This window comes from Leucoraja erinacea, chromosome 14, assembly GCF_028641065.1.
Source record: "Leucoraja erinacea ecotype New England chromosome 14, Leri_hhj_1, whole genome shotgun sequence".
Taxonomy (NCBI): domain Eukaryota; kingdom Metazoa; phylum Chordata; class Chondrichthyes; order Rajiformes; family Rajidae; genus Leucoraja; species Leucoraja erinaceus.
This window is the reverse complement of record NC_073390.1, coordinates 7866139-7879870: the sequence shown is the minus strand read 5'-3', so window position 1 is coordinate 7879870 and position 13732 is coordinate 7866139. Positions and strand designations below refer to the sequence as shown.

The window sequence follows — 13732 nt, the reverse complement described above, 5'->3', positions numbered from 1 at the left end:
TATAATATAAATATATACACACATGAATAAATAAACTGGTAAAGTGCAAATAACAGAAAGTGGTTATTAATAATCAGAGTTTTGGCCAAGCCAGGTTTAATAGCTTGATGGCTGTGGGGAAGTCTTCAGGCTCCTGTACCTTCTTCATGAAGGTAGCAGGGAGATGAGTGTGTGGCCAGGATGTTGTGTGTCTTTGATGATGCCGCCAGCCTTTTTAAGGCAGCGACTGCAATAAATCTGCTCGATGGAAGGAAGGTTAGAGCTGATGATGGACTGGGCAGTGTTTACTACTTTTTGTAGTCTTTTCCTCTCCAGGGCACTCAAATTGTGGCACAGACCTGCGCTTCATCCCGGCTGGCTCTCCGGCGCTGTCCCGTCCCCTCCCGAGTACCCCCCCCCAGAGAGGTCGGCCGCAAAGATCCTCTGCTATAGCATCTTTGGTCGGGAATCAGATGGGACAGCGCAGACAAACAGCGCTAAACCCAGCTCAACTCTGCCTGTCCCACCAGGTGAGCCTACCGCCCTGCCTGGACGAGGGAAATATGGCCAGCGTGAAGAAGTAGCGCTGGTATCCCGTCAGTCCAGACAGGGCTGTAATTAACCCGGTGAGACAGGCAGAGTTGAGCTGCATTTAGCGCTGGATTGAGCCTCCGAAGCCTCGCGAGTGTGTGTGTGTGTGTGTGAGTGTGGGCATGCGCGCATGCCCGCCAAAAAAATTGTGTGCCCCGTCCCCTCCATGTTTTGATAGCGAGTTCCGCTCTTGCCTGCATCACTAACCAGGACTTCCATGAGCAATGACAGGCTGTCTGCACTTGCCTTAATGTACATTCACTGTGACTTTGCCCACGACTTGGACAAAGTGGTGACTAGATTTGCAGTTACATTCTCGGAAAATGGAACTGGAAAAATGTGATTTATGGCTAAATGGCAATATATGCTGGTGTGCCAAGAGTGTTGTCAAAGTCTGTGAGAGGAACCCTGAACTGTCTGCTAATCCCCTCACACTTTGGGAGCCCAAACAGGGCACTGCAAAAAGAGGTAGAAGTCGCGCTCCCTACATCAGTGTACTAGCTGCGGAATGACACAGGCCTTGGACAGCATTAACGAACTGAACACTGCCATTAAAGATAAAGTCACACTTCGGGAGACCAAAAGTGGCACTGCAAGAAGAGGTAGAAGTAGGGCCACATACATCATTGTTCTGCAGAATGACACATGCTTTGACAGCATTAACAAACTGAGGACTGCCATGCTAGATAAACTGGTCTGAGGTGCTATATTTGTGGAACCAGAAAAATGGCTTATAGGCTAAGGCCAACGAATGCCTTTGCATTAGTAGTAGGGGTAAATGGCAATATACATCCAGGAGCACCTGAATGATTATGCCAGCATGTTTGATTGTTTAGTAAATTATATGATGAATTGCAAAATTAATGTATATTATTATATATTTTTATGTTATGGAATCAAAATCAAGAATTATAAATTGACATTTCACAATTCAGTAGTACTGATTTTCAGTATTCCATAATGATATTTGAGAATACACGAGGTTGCATGCAAAACATTGATTTTCAAAAATCCAGTTTCTGTGTAGTACGTTCCATTGCATTTAAGTGAGAAATACCGATTTCCCCAACAAAATACTGATTTTCAACCATCAAAATACGGAAATGCTCGGTGAAATTTGGCAGCTCCGCAATTATTAATCTTGACCCCACCAAAATTATTTCTGAAATCTTGGTCATAAATCTGGTGCAAAAATGCTCCAAAATAAGGCTCAGAGTGCAACAGAGATCAACTAAAACCCCGGCCGCGAGGGGTTTCACGCTCGTGATAAAATAACTTCACATCAAATTTTTGTAATCCTGTCATGCCACCCCTCTTTTTGAAAAGCTTCGTACGGGCCTGCAAATAAAATAATGGCCAAGATTTTGCAATCACTGGTGAATTGACAAAGCTCACCATTGACTTTTGTTGAAAACAACATTTTCTTTTATAAGGGAGGAACTGCAAATACTCGGTTAAATCGAACGGACATAAAATGGTGGAGTAACTCAGCAGCACAGGCAGCACCTCAGGAGAGAAGGAATGGGTGACGTTTTGGGTCGAGACCCTTCTTCAGACAGACAGATCAGTCTGAAGATGGGTCTCGACCTGAAACTTCACCCATTTCTCCTCTCCAGAGATGCTGCCAGTCCCGCTGAGTTACTCCACCATTTTGTGTTGACCATTATCTTTTGTAAATTGCTGGGAGAGATTTTCTATGATGTGACCATCATGACATTGCAGATGTAAAAATGTAATCCTCACTACACCCCCACCCTCTCTACCCCCCTAGGGATTAAAGAGGGAGGATGAAGAGGTGGAGGAGGGAGTGCTGGGGGATGAGGAGGAATGAGCCATGCCTGCGCAGTTGGGAGCTATGCGTGAGTGGTGGAATATTGCGTTGGGGAACGGGTTGCGTTGGGGGAACGGGTGAGTGGTGGAATATTGCATTGTGGGAGCAATGTACAGGTCTAGTAATTTATAAAAACCACGCGAAACCTTCCTAAAGTAGCAAGTTATAATTTAAATGCTGTTATCTGGGTCTCTTACAGCCAATCTCTTCCATTAAAATCAATGGGTAAAAACCTCCTACAGTTCCTCAGTTCTGATGTAGGTTATTTAGCTAATTACTTTCATAGGTTCTTGATTAGGAAGGATTTCAGAGGTTATGTGGAGAAGGCGGGAGAATGGGGTGAAAGAGAGAAAGATAGATCAGCCACGATTGAATGGCTCCTATCACTTATGAACTTATATAGGACATTTAGCCTAAGTTGCGATGACCCTGAAGATTCTATGTTCAACATCTGAGCTCAGTTTGCAGCATTGCTTTATGTCTCTGATTGCAGAATCAATGTTTCTGCAATCAAACACATGAAGATGCTGAAGATTCCCCAATTAGCAAAACAAAATTGTGGCTCACTGATTATGTCTCAATCATTGATCTTGAAAATTCATAGCAATATTAATCTGAAGAAGGGTCTTGACCAAAAACGTCACATTCCGTTTCTCCAGAGATGCTGACCGACCAGCTGAGTTATTCCAGCTTTTTGTGTCCATTTTCGATGTAAACCAGCATCTGCAGTTCTTTCCTACACTAGCAACTTGTGACTCAGTAATCTGTATTACAATACACAAGTCCCGATTGTGTTCTTGTACCTGTAAAATCCCATCAAGGCATTAGGTTGTCCTCTCGGTCTTTCTAAATATTTCCAGTTCATTCCACCATCTTTGAATTGAATTAAGCAGAAGGAGAATATACCATCAGTTACTAAAGTTGCTTGGTACGTATTGGTCTGAAAAAGAAAAAAAGTCAGCCGTGTCATTTCATTAATGTAGAGTTAAGGTGTCGGTGTGCCAGTTCATGTTGGAATGTTTCCGCTGCCCAGAAACACTTTCCATGGTTCCAGCACATCTGGACTTATGTGGAACCAAATATTGAATCTTCAGTGCACAAACTTAGACAGCTGGCAGTGCCAAGATGGATGGGTGGAGGTGGTGAGGAAATTTTGGATCTTTGAAAATTTTCTAGTTTTGTTTAGTTTACTTTAGTGATACAGTCAAGAAGGCTCATCAGCGTCTCTTCTTCCTGAGGAGACTGAAGAAGGTCCACCTGTCTCCTCAGATCCTGGTGAACTTCTACCGCTGCACCATCGAGAGCATCCTTACCAACTGCATCACAGTATGGTATGGCAACTGCCCTGTCTCCGACCGGTGACTGCCAATCACCACCCCCCCCCCCCCCTCCATTGAGTCTGTCCAAAGCAAGCGCTGTCTGACACTTATTATTTTTTTTATTCAAATCGTTTGCTATGTCGCTCTTCAAGGGAGATGCTAAATGCATTTCGTTGTCTCTGTACTGTACACTGACAATGACAATTAAAATTGAATCTGAATCTGACAGTGCTGAAACAGGCTCTTCGGCCCACCGAGTCCGCACCGACAGCGATCCCCCGCACCCTAACATCATCCTACACACACGAGGGACAACTTATATTAATACCAAGCCAATTAACCTACAGAACTGTATGTCTTTGGAGTGTGGGAGGAAGCCAAAGATCGGAGAAAACCCACGCAGGTTACGGGAAGAACATACAAACTCTGAACAGACAGCACCCGTAGTCAGGATCAAACCTGGGTCTCTGGCGCTGTAAGGCAGCAACTCCTCTGCTGCAGCACCATGCCACCAAATTAATTGATTTTAAGATCTTCAAAAGATATCTAAAACTACTATTGGTTTTTCACTGGTAATATTTTAACGATTGTTAAATAACACACATAAATACATAAAAAATATTAAATTAAAGAAAAATAGTTAAAGTTAGTTTTGTTCTTCTTTACATCCAAATCCACACATGGAAGATCATAAATGAAACCAGTGATTCTCAGACCCAGAACATGACACTACTCCGAATCTATGAAAGGATCACCAATTATAACACAGGGGATGTCAGCAGGTCTGACCTCCATGGCTTGCCATGTGGTTGGGAACCTCAAACAGATGATGGTCTTAAAATAACGTATGGCCTTTCAGGACTGACATGAGCAGAAACCTTTGCACCCAGAGGATAGTGAAACTTTGAAATGTTCTATCCAAGGGGACTGCAGTGTCTTGGTTATTTAATATATTTAAAACAGAAAGTGATAGATTTTAGGATATTAAAATAATTAATAGATATGGGATTTAGTGAGAGAAGTGACACTCAAGTGAATATGGATCATCATAAAGAGCACAGAAAGCATTAGGGGGGGAGGGACACAAAAAGCTGGAGTAACTCAGCAGGTCAGACAGCATCTCTGGAGAAAAGGAACAGGTGATATTTTGTGTCGAAACCCTTCTTCAGACAACCTGAAATGTCACCTATTCCTTTTCTCCAGAGATGCTGTCCTGCTCGCTAAGTTACTCCAGCTTTTTGTTTCTATCATCAATTTAAACTAGCAACTGCAGCTCCTTCCTACATAGGTATGAGGGGGTGTATGGCCCACTCCTGCTGTTACTTTTCATGTTCGCATGTATGCTGAACAGTGATGTTTATTATCGTTACATACCAAGATGCTGTGAATAAACTTGGTTTTGTGTTCTGTACAAGCAAGTCAGACCACACACCAGTACAACAGGTGGCGCAAAAGAGAAAACAGAGTGCAGAATATAATGTTGCAGGTGCATGGAATGTGCAGATAAATATGTACAAATGCCGCAACAAGTTAGACTGTAAAACTGGGCTGTGAGCAGGTCGCCTACCTCATGGTATATCTGAGCCCGTCGAAGTTTGTTTAAATTCAGCCAGAAATGGAAATGTAACTAATAAATAGATACCTCTTGAGCGTCATCATTGGTATATCCAGTGAACGGAAGTATATTTTCCCAGGTGATCCTCAGTGCCCATGTAGGTTCAAAGCTCAAGATGCCAAGTTCTGATCCATAAAGTTCATTGACTACTGTCTTAAGTGTTTCCTTAAAATTCCGACTGTGAATATCTGTCCTGACTTGAAAATCAAATGCCTAAAACGTAATTGAAAATATGCTGTGATTAGTTTACTTCTGCCATGTACATATACTGAAGTATTTTGTGAAACATGTAAAGTTTCTAACCGCAAGCAAATTATTATGAGCAACAATTTGTATATGGCAGGGCAGAAATTATTTCAAACATAGAAGAGTAGAAATGTATGTTTTGGTGTAGCATTATATCTACAATAATGTAGGCAGATTGAGCTATCCTTCGGAAATTCTGTCCTGGAATTCAGAAGTGGTTCAATATACAAGTATTACACTATACAGATGTTACTCTATGGATTGCTCAGCTAGTTAGTTCAGTATCCTTCTATCATTAAGTGCTCATTCATACACTTCTTAAACGCTATGAGCATCTCTGCCTCTACCACTCAGGTACTTCCCACTCTCTGGTTGAAAGGTACCCCACAGATCCTCTCCAAATCTCTTATCCTTTATCCTAAATCTATGTCTGACATTTTTATTCATACCTGTTTCTGAAGACTGAAATCTTTTCTGTAGTCAACCCTGCCTATACCCTTTATAATGTTATATACCTTTAGTTATATTTACCATATAATGTATATATATTTAGAAGGATGAGAGGTGATTTATAGAAACATATAATATTCTTTAGGTATGGAACAGGCGAGATGCAGGAAAAATGTTCCAGATGTTGGGGGAGTTCAGAACCAGGCGTCACAGTGTAAGAATAAGGGGAACACCATTTAGGACTAAGATGAGGAATAACGTTGACACCCAGAGAGTTGTGAATCTGTGGAATTCTCTGCCGCAGAAGGCAATGGAGGCCAATTAACTGGATGTTTTCAAGAGAGAGTTAGATATAGCTCTTCATGCTAATGGAAGCAAGGGATATGGGGAGAAAGCAGGAACGTGTACTGATTTTGTACTCCTGCACCTATTTTCTATGTTTCTACCTCATTCATGTCCCCTCTTAATATCTTTCACTCAAAGGGATATGGGGAGAAGGCAGGCACGGGTTATTGATAGAGGACAACCAGCCATGATCACAATGAATGGCGGTGCTGGCTCGAAGGGCCGAATGACCTCCTCCTGCACCTATTTTCTATGTTTCTATGTAAACAGAGCCAGTTTCTTCTCAGCTAAACCATTCCATCCTAGGCAACATCCTGATGAATCTGCTCTGCACCCTCTTTAGTACTATCGCACCCTTCCTATAGAGTGCTGACCAGTACCATGCAGTACTCCAGCTGAGGTCTGACCAACATGTTTTAACATTGGAGCATTGCTTCATGCTCTTTTATTCAATGCCTCAACTATTCCTTCCTGCTCCAATCCCTTTACCAAAAAAATGCCTTGTACCTTGATTCTCAACTTGCTGGTCATGTTTTTTTTGTGATTCAATTTTCCTCTCAATAGTCATGTGTCTGTAGAGCTCCTCCTCTTCCCCCACACACGTGCACGTAGAGTCCTAGAGTGATACAGTGCGGAGTCTGGCCCTTCAGCTCAACTTGCCCACACCGGCCAACATGTCCCAGCTACACTAGTCCAATCTGCCTGCGTTTGGTCCATATCCCTCCAAACCTGTCCTATCCATGCACCTGTCTAACTGTTTCTTAAATATTGGGATAGTCCCAGTCCAACTACCTCCTCTGGCAGCTTGTTCCATACACCCACCACCCTTTGTGTGAAAAAGTTGCCCCTCAGATTCCTATTAAATCTTTTCTCCTTAAACCTACGTCGTCTGGTCCTCGATTCACCTACTCTGGGCAAGAGACCATCTGGGCATCTATCTGATGTATTCCTCTCATTTCTCCCCTCCCTTCACCATCATACCATGTGCCATCTAACCCCTTCTGTCCCCAAATGATCTCCAACAACACTATAATATTGCTGGACTGTGCCAATGATGATCTTTATTAGTCCAGCTTCAGTAGTCAACAACTAGGTGACACAATGAAATGCAGAATTATGCAATGCCTGGCTTCTTGCAACCAAAGCTCAGGTTGAAATTGAACTTTGATGCAAAATAATGAATTTTCCAATCCCTTTAGAATGCAGCGTGATTTCCCAGAAAGGGTTTTTGTAATGTTGAAAGCTTAAATAAATTTTAAAACATAATCAACTTATTCATATATCGTCAAATTGTTAAAAAAACAATTCCCGGTGAAAGGTGAAGTGTGATCTTCCTTACCTGATAGTACATACATCCTGTTCCTCTTCTCAAGTCAGCATCATCCCAGAATACCGCAATCATTGATGGCGTGTTAGGCAAAAACCGATTGAATTCATTGAATGGATATGAATATATCAATTGTACATAATAATTCTTGCGTTGAAATACAATCAGCCCGTTATCTGAAAACTATACAAAGGCAGTTTGTTACACAATTTTGCTTCAAATGGATGAGGAGGAAAATCAGTGCTTATGTTCTCTTGATAATCATCAGTAATACTGTTGCCATGAATAAAGGCATTAAAAGTTTAGATTTCTCAAGCTGGGCAGCTAATTCCCCTCAAGTGACTTAGTCACAGTTTTTGCCAGCACAGGAAAGGACATCCATGCAAAGCCCACCAGTCTATTGTAACACGGGCAAATTGGACCCCGCAACATCACTGAAGACCATATGCAGTTTTTACTTCTGAAGAGTCTGAAGAAGGGTCTAGACCCGAAACATCACCCATTCCTTTTCTCCAGAGATGCTGTCTGTCCCTCTGAGTTACTCTGGCATTCTGTGTCTATCTGCAGCTTTTACTTGATGAGAGGAGGCTGGAAATTTCCTATCAGGTCAATTAACTGATGTGATTGATTAAAACAGGGTGATGGTCAAAAAGACATCCTGTTACTTTTTTGTTGACCACAACTGGAATTAAATCATTATATTTTTATTTATCCTTGGCAATTACAGTTTTGCTGAGAATCCAATGGGCATATGCTAAAATTATAGGCTCCATAGAAAATAGAACAGAACAACACAGGAACAGGCCCTTTGGCCCGCAATGTGTGTGCCAAACATGATGTCAATTCCAACTCTTATCTGCTGCAGATAATCTATATTCCGCTATTCCCTTCACATGTATGTGCCTATGCAAAGATCTGCTAAATGCCATTATCGTATCTGCCTCTACCACCATTGTCCGCAGAGCGTTCTAGACACTCACCACCCTCCTTTGCCTTAACCCACGCATCTCCTTTAAAATTTGCCCCTCTCACGATAAAGCTATGACCTCTAGTGTTTGATTGTTTTATCCTGGGGACAAAGTTCTGACTGTCCAACCTTTCTATGCCTCTCACAATTTTATGTACTTCTATCAGGTTTTGCCTAAATCTCCATCATTCCAGACAAAACTATCCACATCTGCCCAACTGCTCCTCCTAATCCAAGCATCATTCCAGTAAAACTCCTCTGTACCAGTCCAAAGCCTCCATCTCATTCATAATTTGTGAGACCAGAACATAATATTCCAACTGTGATCTAATTGAAGTCCTATAAAACGGCATGGCCGTCCGAAGGGGTGGTGGTGCGTTGGGTGCGACCGCACCCCCCTTTCCCCCCCCCCCCCCCCCCCCCCCCAGAGTAAGAAAAAAAAATAAAAATCAGGTGGGAAAAATCAGCGTTTCCACTTTGGAAAGGGCCAGTTCTCCATTCTCCCGATGTTGGGCGGGAGTGGCCGAATCTGAAACCAGCGGCTGTAACCCCAACGGCAGACGGCGCTGCGGCGGGGCCGGCTCCCCTCGCCTCTTCCCCGCCGCCGGGGACCAAGCCAACTCCCGCCCACACCACCCCTGCTGACCCCCGCTAGGCCCACGCCACCCCCGCTGGGCCCATGCCACCCCCGCTGGGCCCACGCCACCCCCACTGGGCCCACGCCACCCTCATTGACCCCTGCTGGGCCCACGCCACCCCCGCTGATGCCCACTGGGCCCACGCTACTGATCCCCACTGGGAGGAGATTGATAGATTATTGATTGATACGGGTTTCGGAGGTAATGGGGAGAGTGCAGGAGAATGGGTTTGAGAAGGAAAGATTTCCCAACTTCTATACTCAATACTCTGACTGATGAAGGCCAAAGTGCCAAAATACCTTTTGACCACCTGATATACCTGCGACACGACCTTCAAGGAACCATGCAACCATCAACCATTCCTCTGCCCACCTGTCTAATTGATCCAGATCCTGCTGCAATCTTTCACAACAATCTTCACTATCTGCAAAACCACTCACTTCTCTATCATCAGCAAACTTGCTAATCTTGCCCTGTTCTATGATTCAGATTGAGATTCAACTTTAATTGCCATTGTCTGTGTACAGTACAGAGACAACGAAATGCAGTTAGCATCTCCCTGGAAGAGCGACATAGAATATGATTTCAATAAATAAATCTATTTACATGCATACAGTCATAGTGTTTTTCCTGTGGGAGGAGTGTCCGGGAGGGGGGGGGGGACTGATTGGCAGTCACCGAGGTACAGTGTTGAGTAGTGTGACAGCTGCAGGGAAGAAGTTCCTGGACCTGCTGGTCCGGCAACGGAGAGACCTGTAGCGCCGCCCGGTTGGTAGGAGGGTAAACAATCTGTGGTTGGCGTGAGAGCAATCCTTGGCGATCCTGAGCGCCCGTCGCAGACAACGCTTGCTTTGGACAGACTCCATGGAGGGGAGCGAGGAACCGGTGATGCGTTGGGCAATTTTCACCACCCTCTGCAGTGCTTTCCGGTCGGAGACAGAGCAGTTGCCATATCATACTGTGATACAGTTGGTAAGGATGCTCTCGATGGTGCTGCGGTAGAAGTTCACCAGAATCTGAGGAGACGGATAGACCTTCTTCAGTCTCCTCAGGAAGAAGAGACGCTGGTGAGCCTTCTTGACCTATGACATTTCACAGAGTGCTGGAGTAACTCAGCGGGTCAGGCTGAGTATGGAGGTTGGGAGGTCATGTTGCAGTTGCATAAGAAATTGGTGAGGCCGCATTCAGAGTATTGTATTCAGGTCTGGGCACCATGTTATAGGAAAGATGTCATCAAACTGGAAAGGGTACAGTGAAGATTTACGAGGATGTTGCCAGGACTAGAGGGCTATCAGGAGAGGTTGAGTAGGCTGGGACTCTATTTCATGGAGCACAGGAAGATGAGGGATGATCTAATAGAGGTGTATAAAATCATGATTTGGATAGATATGGCTGAATCTTTTGTCCAGAGTAAGTGAATCGAGGAGCAGAGAACATAAGTTTAAGGTGAAGGGCAAACGATTTAATAGGAATCTGAGAGGTATGTTTTTCACAAAAAGGGTGGTAGGTGTATGGAACAAGCTGCCAGAGGAGGTAGTTGAGGCAGGGACTATTACAACATTTAAGAAACAGTTAGACAGGTTCATGGATTGGACAGATTTGGAGGGATATGGATCAAACGTGGGCAGGTGGGGCAAGTGCAGATGAGACATGCAGGGCCGAAGGGCCTGTTTCCACATTGTATCACCATGACTATCTATCTTTCCCTCTCAAACCCATCCTCTTGCCTTCTCCCCATTACCTCCGACACCCGTATAAATCAAGAATCTATCAATCTCATCCTGAAAAATGTCCATTGACTTGACCTCCACATTGCCTGTGGCAATGAATTCCACAGTTCACCACCCTCTGACTTAAGAAATTCCTGCTCATCTCCTTCCTAAAGGAATGTCTTTTAATTCTGAGGCTGTGGCCACTGGTCCAATGCTTTCCCAATAGTGGAAACATCCTATCCAAATCCACTCCATCCAGGTTTTTACCAGGCTGGGACAGACGGCAACAGCTTCACACCATGTCCCAAGGCTTGTGTCCTATCCTGCATCACCCAAGGCAGCAGAGACGTTATAGGAGAGGGCAAGCACCGTAACAAAGTAGCTCACGATGGTTTGGGTAACATTCAGGAATGTCTATGCATGTCACATTATGAAAATTAAAGAAGAATGGTCTTGACCTGAAATATAATTTATACCTTTTCTCCAGAGATGCTGCCTGACTCACTGAGTTACTCCAGCACTCTGTGACATGTCACCTATCCATGTTCTTCACAGATGCTGCCTGACCAGCTGAGTTACTCCAGCACTCTGTGAAACATCGCCTATTCATATTCTCCGCAGATGCTGCCTGACCCATTGAGTTACTCCAGCACTTTGTGACTATTTTCCCTTCACCCATCTGCCCAAGCCCACTCTCCCCCCTCCTTTCCCAAGTTCCTTTCCACCCAAAAACCTCTCTCTGCTCTACTTATCTACATGCATTTTTCTTCTTCACTTTTTAGTCATAGAATGGTGCAGTGTGGAAACAGGCCCTTCAGCCCAACTTGTCCACATCGACCAACATGTCCCATCTAAACTAGTCCCACTCACATGCGTTTGGCCCATATCCATCTAAACCTGTCCTATCCATGTACGTGCTCAAATGTCTCTTAAACATTAGGATAGTCCCAGCCTTAACTACCTCCTCTGGCAGTTCGTTACATACACCCAGCACCCTTTGTGTAAAAAAGCTCAGATTCCAGTTAATTTCTAAAATATTAGTCAGAAATTTGGTGCAAAAATGCTCCAAAATAAGGCTCAGAATGCATCAGAGAGCATCTAAACCCCCTGAGCACGCACATTATTTCACATTAAGTTTTGTGTAATCCCATCATGCCACCCTCCTTTTTAAAAAGCTTCGTACGGGCCTGAAACTGCATCATAATTCCCTGACGTTTATACTCAATGCTCCCGCACCAATTAAAGCAACAATGTCTTCCTTACCACTCTGTCTACTTTTGACGCTGCTTTTAAGGAGTTATGGTCTTGGAACCCAAGATCCTTCTGTACATCAATGCTATTAAGGGTCTTGCCATTAATTCTTTGTTTTCCCCTTACATTTACCTCTCTCTGTTCCTGCTCCCCAAATACACACGTCTCATCAGACGTGTGAAACCAACTGTGAGGACAGAGAAGGTTTGGCCTACAGGGACAGTTTCAGCAAACAGACTGGAGCTTATTTGCCACTCAGGCCACCTTTGACTCTCAAGTGGATATTGAAACATACACCTCATCTGTTTTGGAATACTTAAAGTCCTGCACCGACAACATCACAACCCACAAGCAAATAAAGACCCTCCCTAATCAGAAGCCGTGGATGAACCGAGAGGTCAGACTCTTGCTGAAAGCTCATGATGCCGCTTTCAGATCTGGTGACGCTGAGGGATACAACTCATCCAGGGCCAATCTGAAAAAGGGAATCAGGAGCGCAAAACACAAACACAAGCTGCAGATCGAGGAGCATTTTCAAAATAACTTCGGCCCCAGACACATGTGGCAAGGCATCAAGTCCATCACGGACTACAACAAAGTTAACACCCCACCCCCCCTCCCCCCAGCCAATGACGTCTCCCTTCCTGACGAGCTAAACAATTTCTATGTTCGTTTTGACCGGGACAATAAAACACCAGCCATTAAAGCTGCCCCACCCTCGAATGAACAGCCCCTCAGTCTCTCCACCTCTGCTGTACAAGGCGCACTGAGCGAAGTGAATGAGCACAAAGCTGCCGGCCCTGACGGCATCCCCGGTCGTGTGCTCAGGGCATGTGCTGGACAACTATCCCTGGTCTTCACTGACATCTTCAATCTGTCACTAGCCCAGGGTGTCGTCCCTACTTGCCTCAAGACCACAACCATCGTGCCAATGCCCAAACAGTCAGCTTCAGGAAGTCTCAACGACTTCCGCCCAGTGGCACTCACCCCCATCATCGCGAAGTGCTTCGAGAGACTGATCCTGACTCACCTCAAATCCACACTGGACCCCGATCAGTTTGCCTTTCGGCCCAACAGGCCAACAGAGGATGCCATATCAGCGGTTCTTCACTCTGCCCTGACCCACCTGGACAATAACAACTTCTACATCAGGTTGTTATTCATTGACTTCAGCTCTGCATTTAATACTGTCATCCCCACCAGTCTGATCACCAAACTCAGCGGCCTTGGCATCAACACCTCCCTCTGCAACTGGACACTGGATTTCCTCACTAACAGACCCCAGTCCACAGGGCTGTGTGCTCAGCCCTCTCCTCTACTCTCTCTTCACCCATGACTGCGTCCCTATGCATGGCTCCAGCTCCGTCATAAACTTCGCTGATGACACCACGGTGGTAGGACTGATCAGTGACAACAACGAATCAGCCTACAGGGAGGAGGTCCAGCACCTGGCAGCCTGGT

At 44.7% G+C, this 13732-nt stretch overlaps 1 protein-coding gene across 1 annotated transcript in view; it reads right to left on the bottom strand.

Annotated features, from left to right (window-relative positions):
- LOC129703781 (uncharacterized) overlaps nt 1–13732 on the bottom strand; it is a 212231-nt gene that overhangs the window by 83673 nt on the left and 114826 nt on the right. The window contains exons 45-47 of the mRNA XM_055646491.1: nt 7716–7886; nt 5363–5548; nt 3205–3341 (exon numbers count right to left, since the gene is read on the bottom strand). Of these exons, the coding sequence (XP_055502466.1) occupies nt 3205–3341; nt 5363–5548; nt 7716–7886 (494 nt within the window). The remainder of the gene's footprint in view (nt 1–3204; nt 3342–5362; nt 5549–7715; nt 7887–13732) is intronic.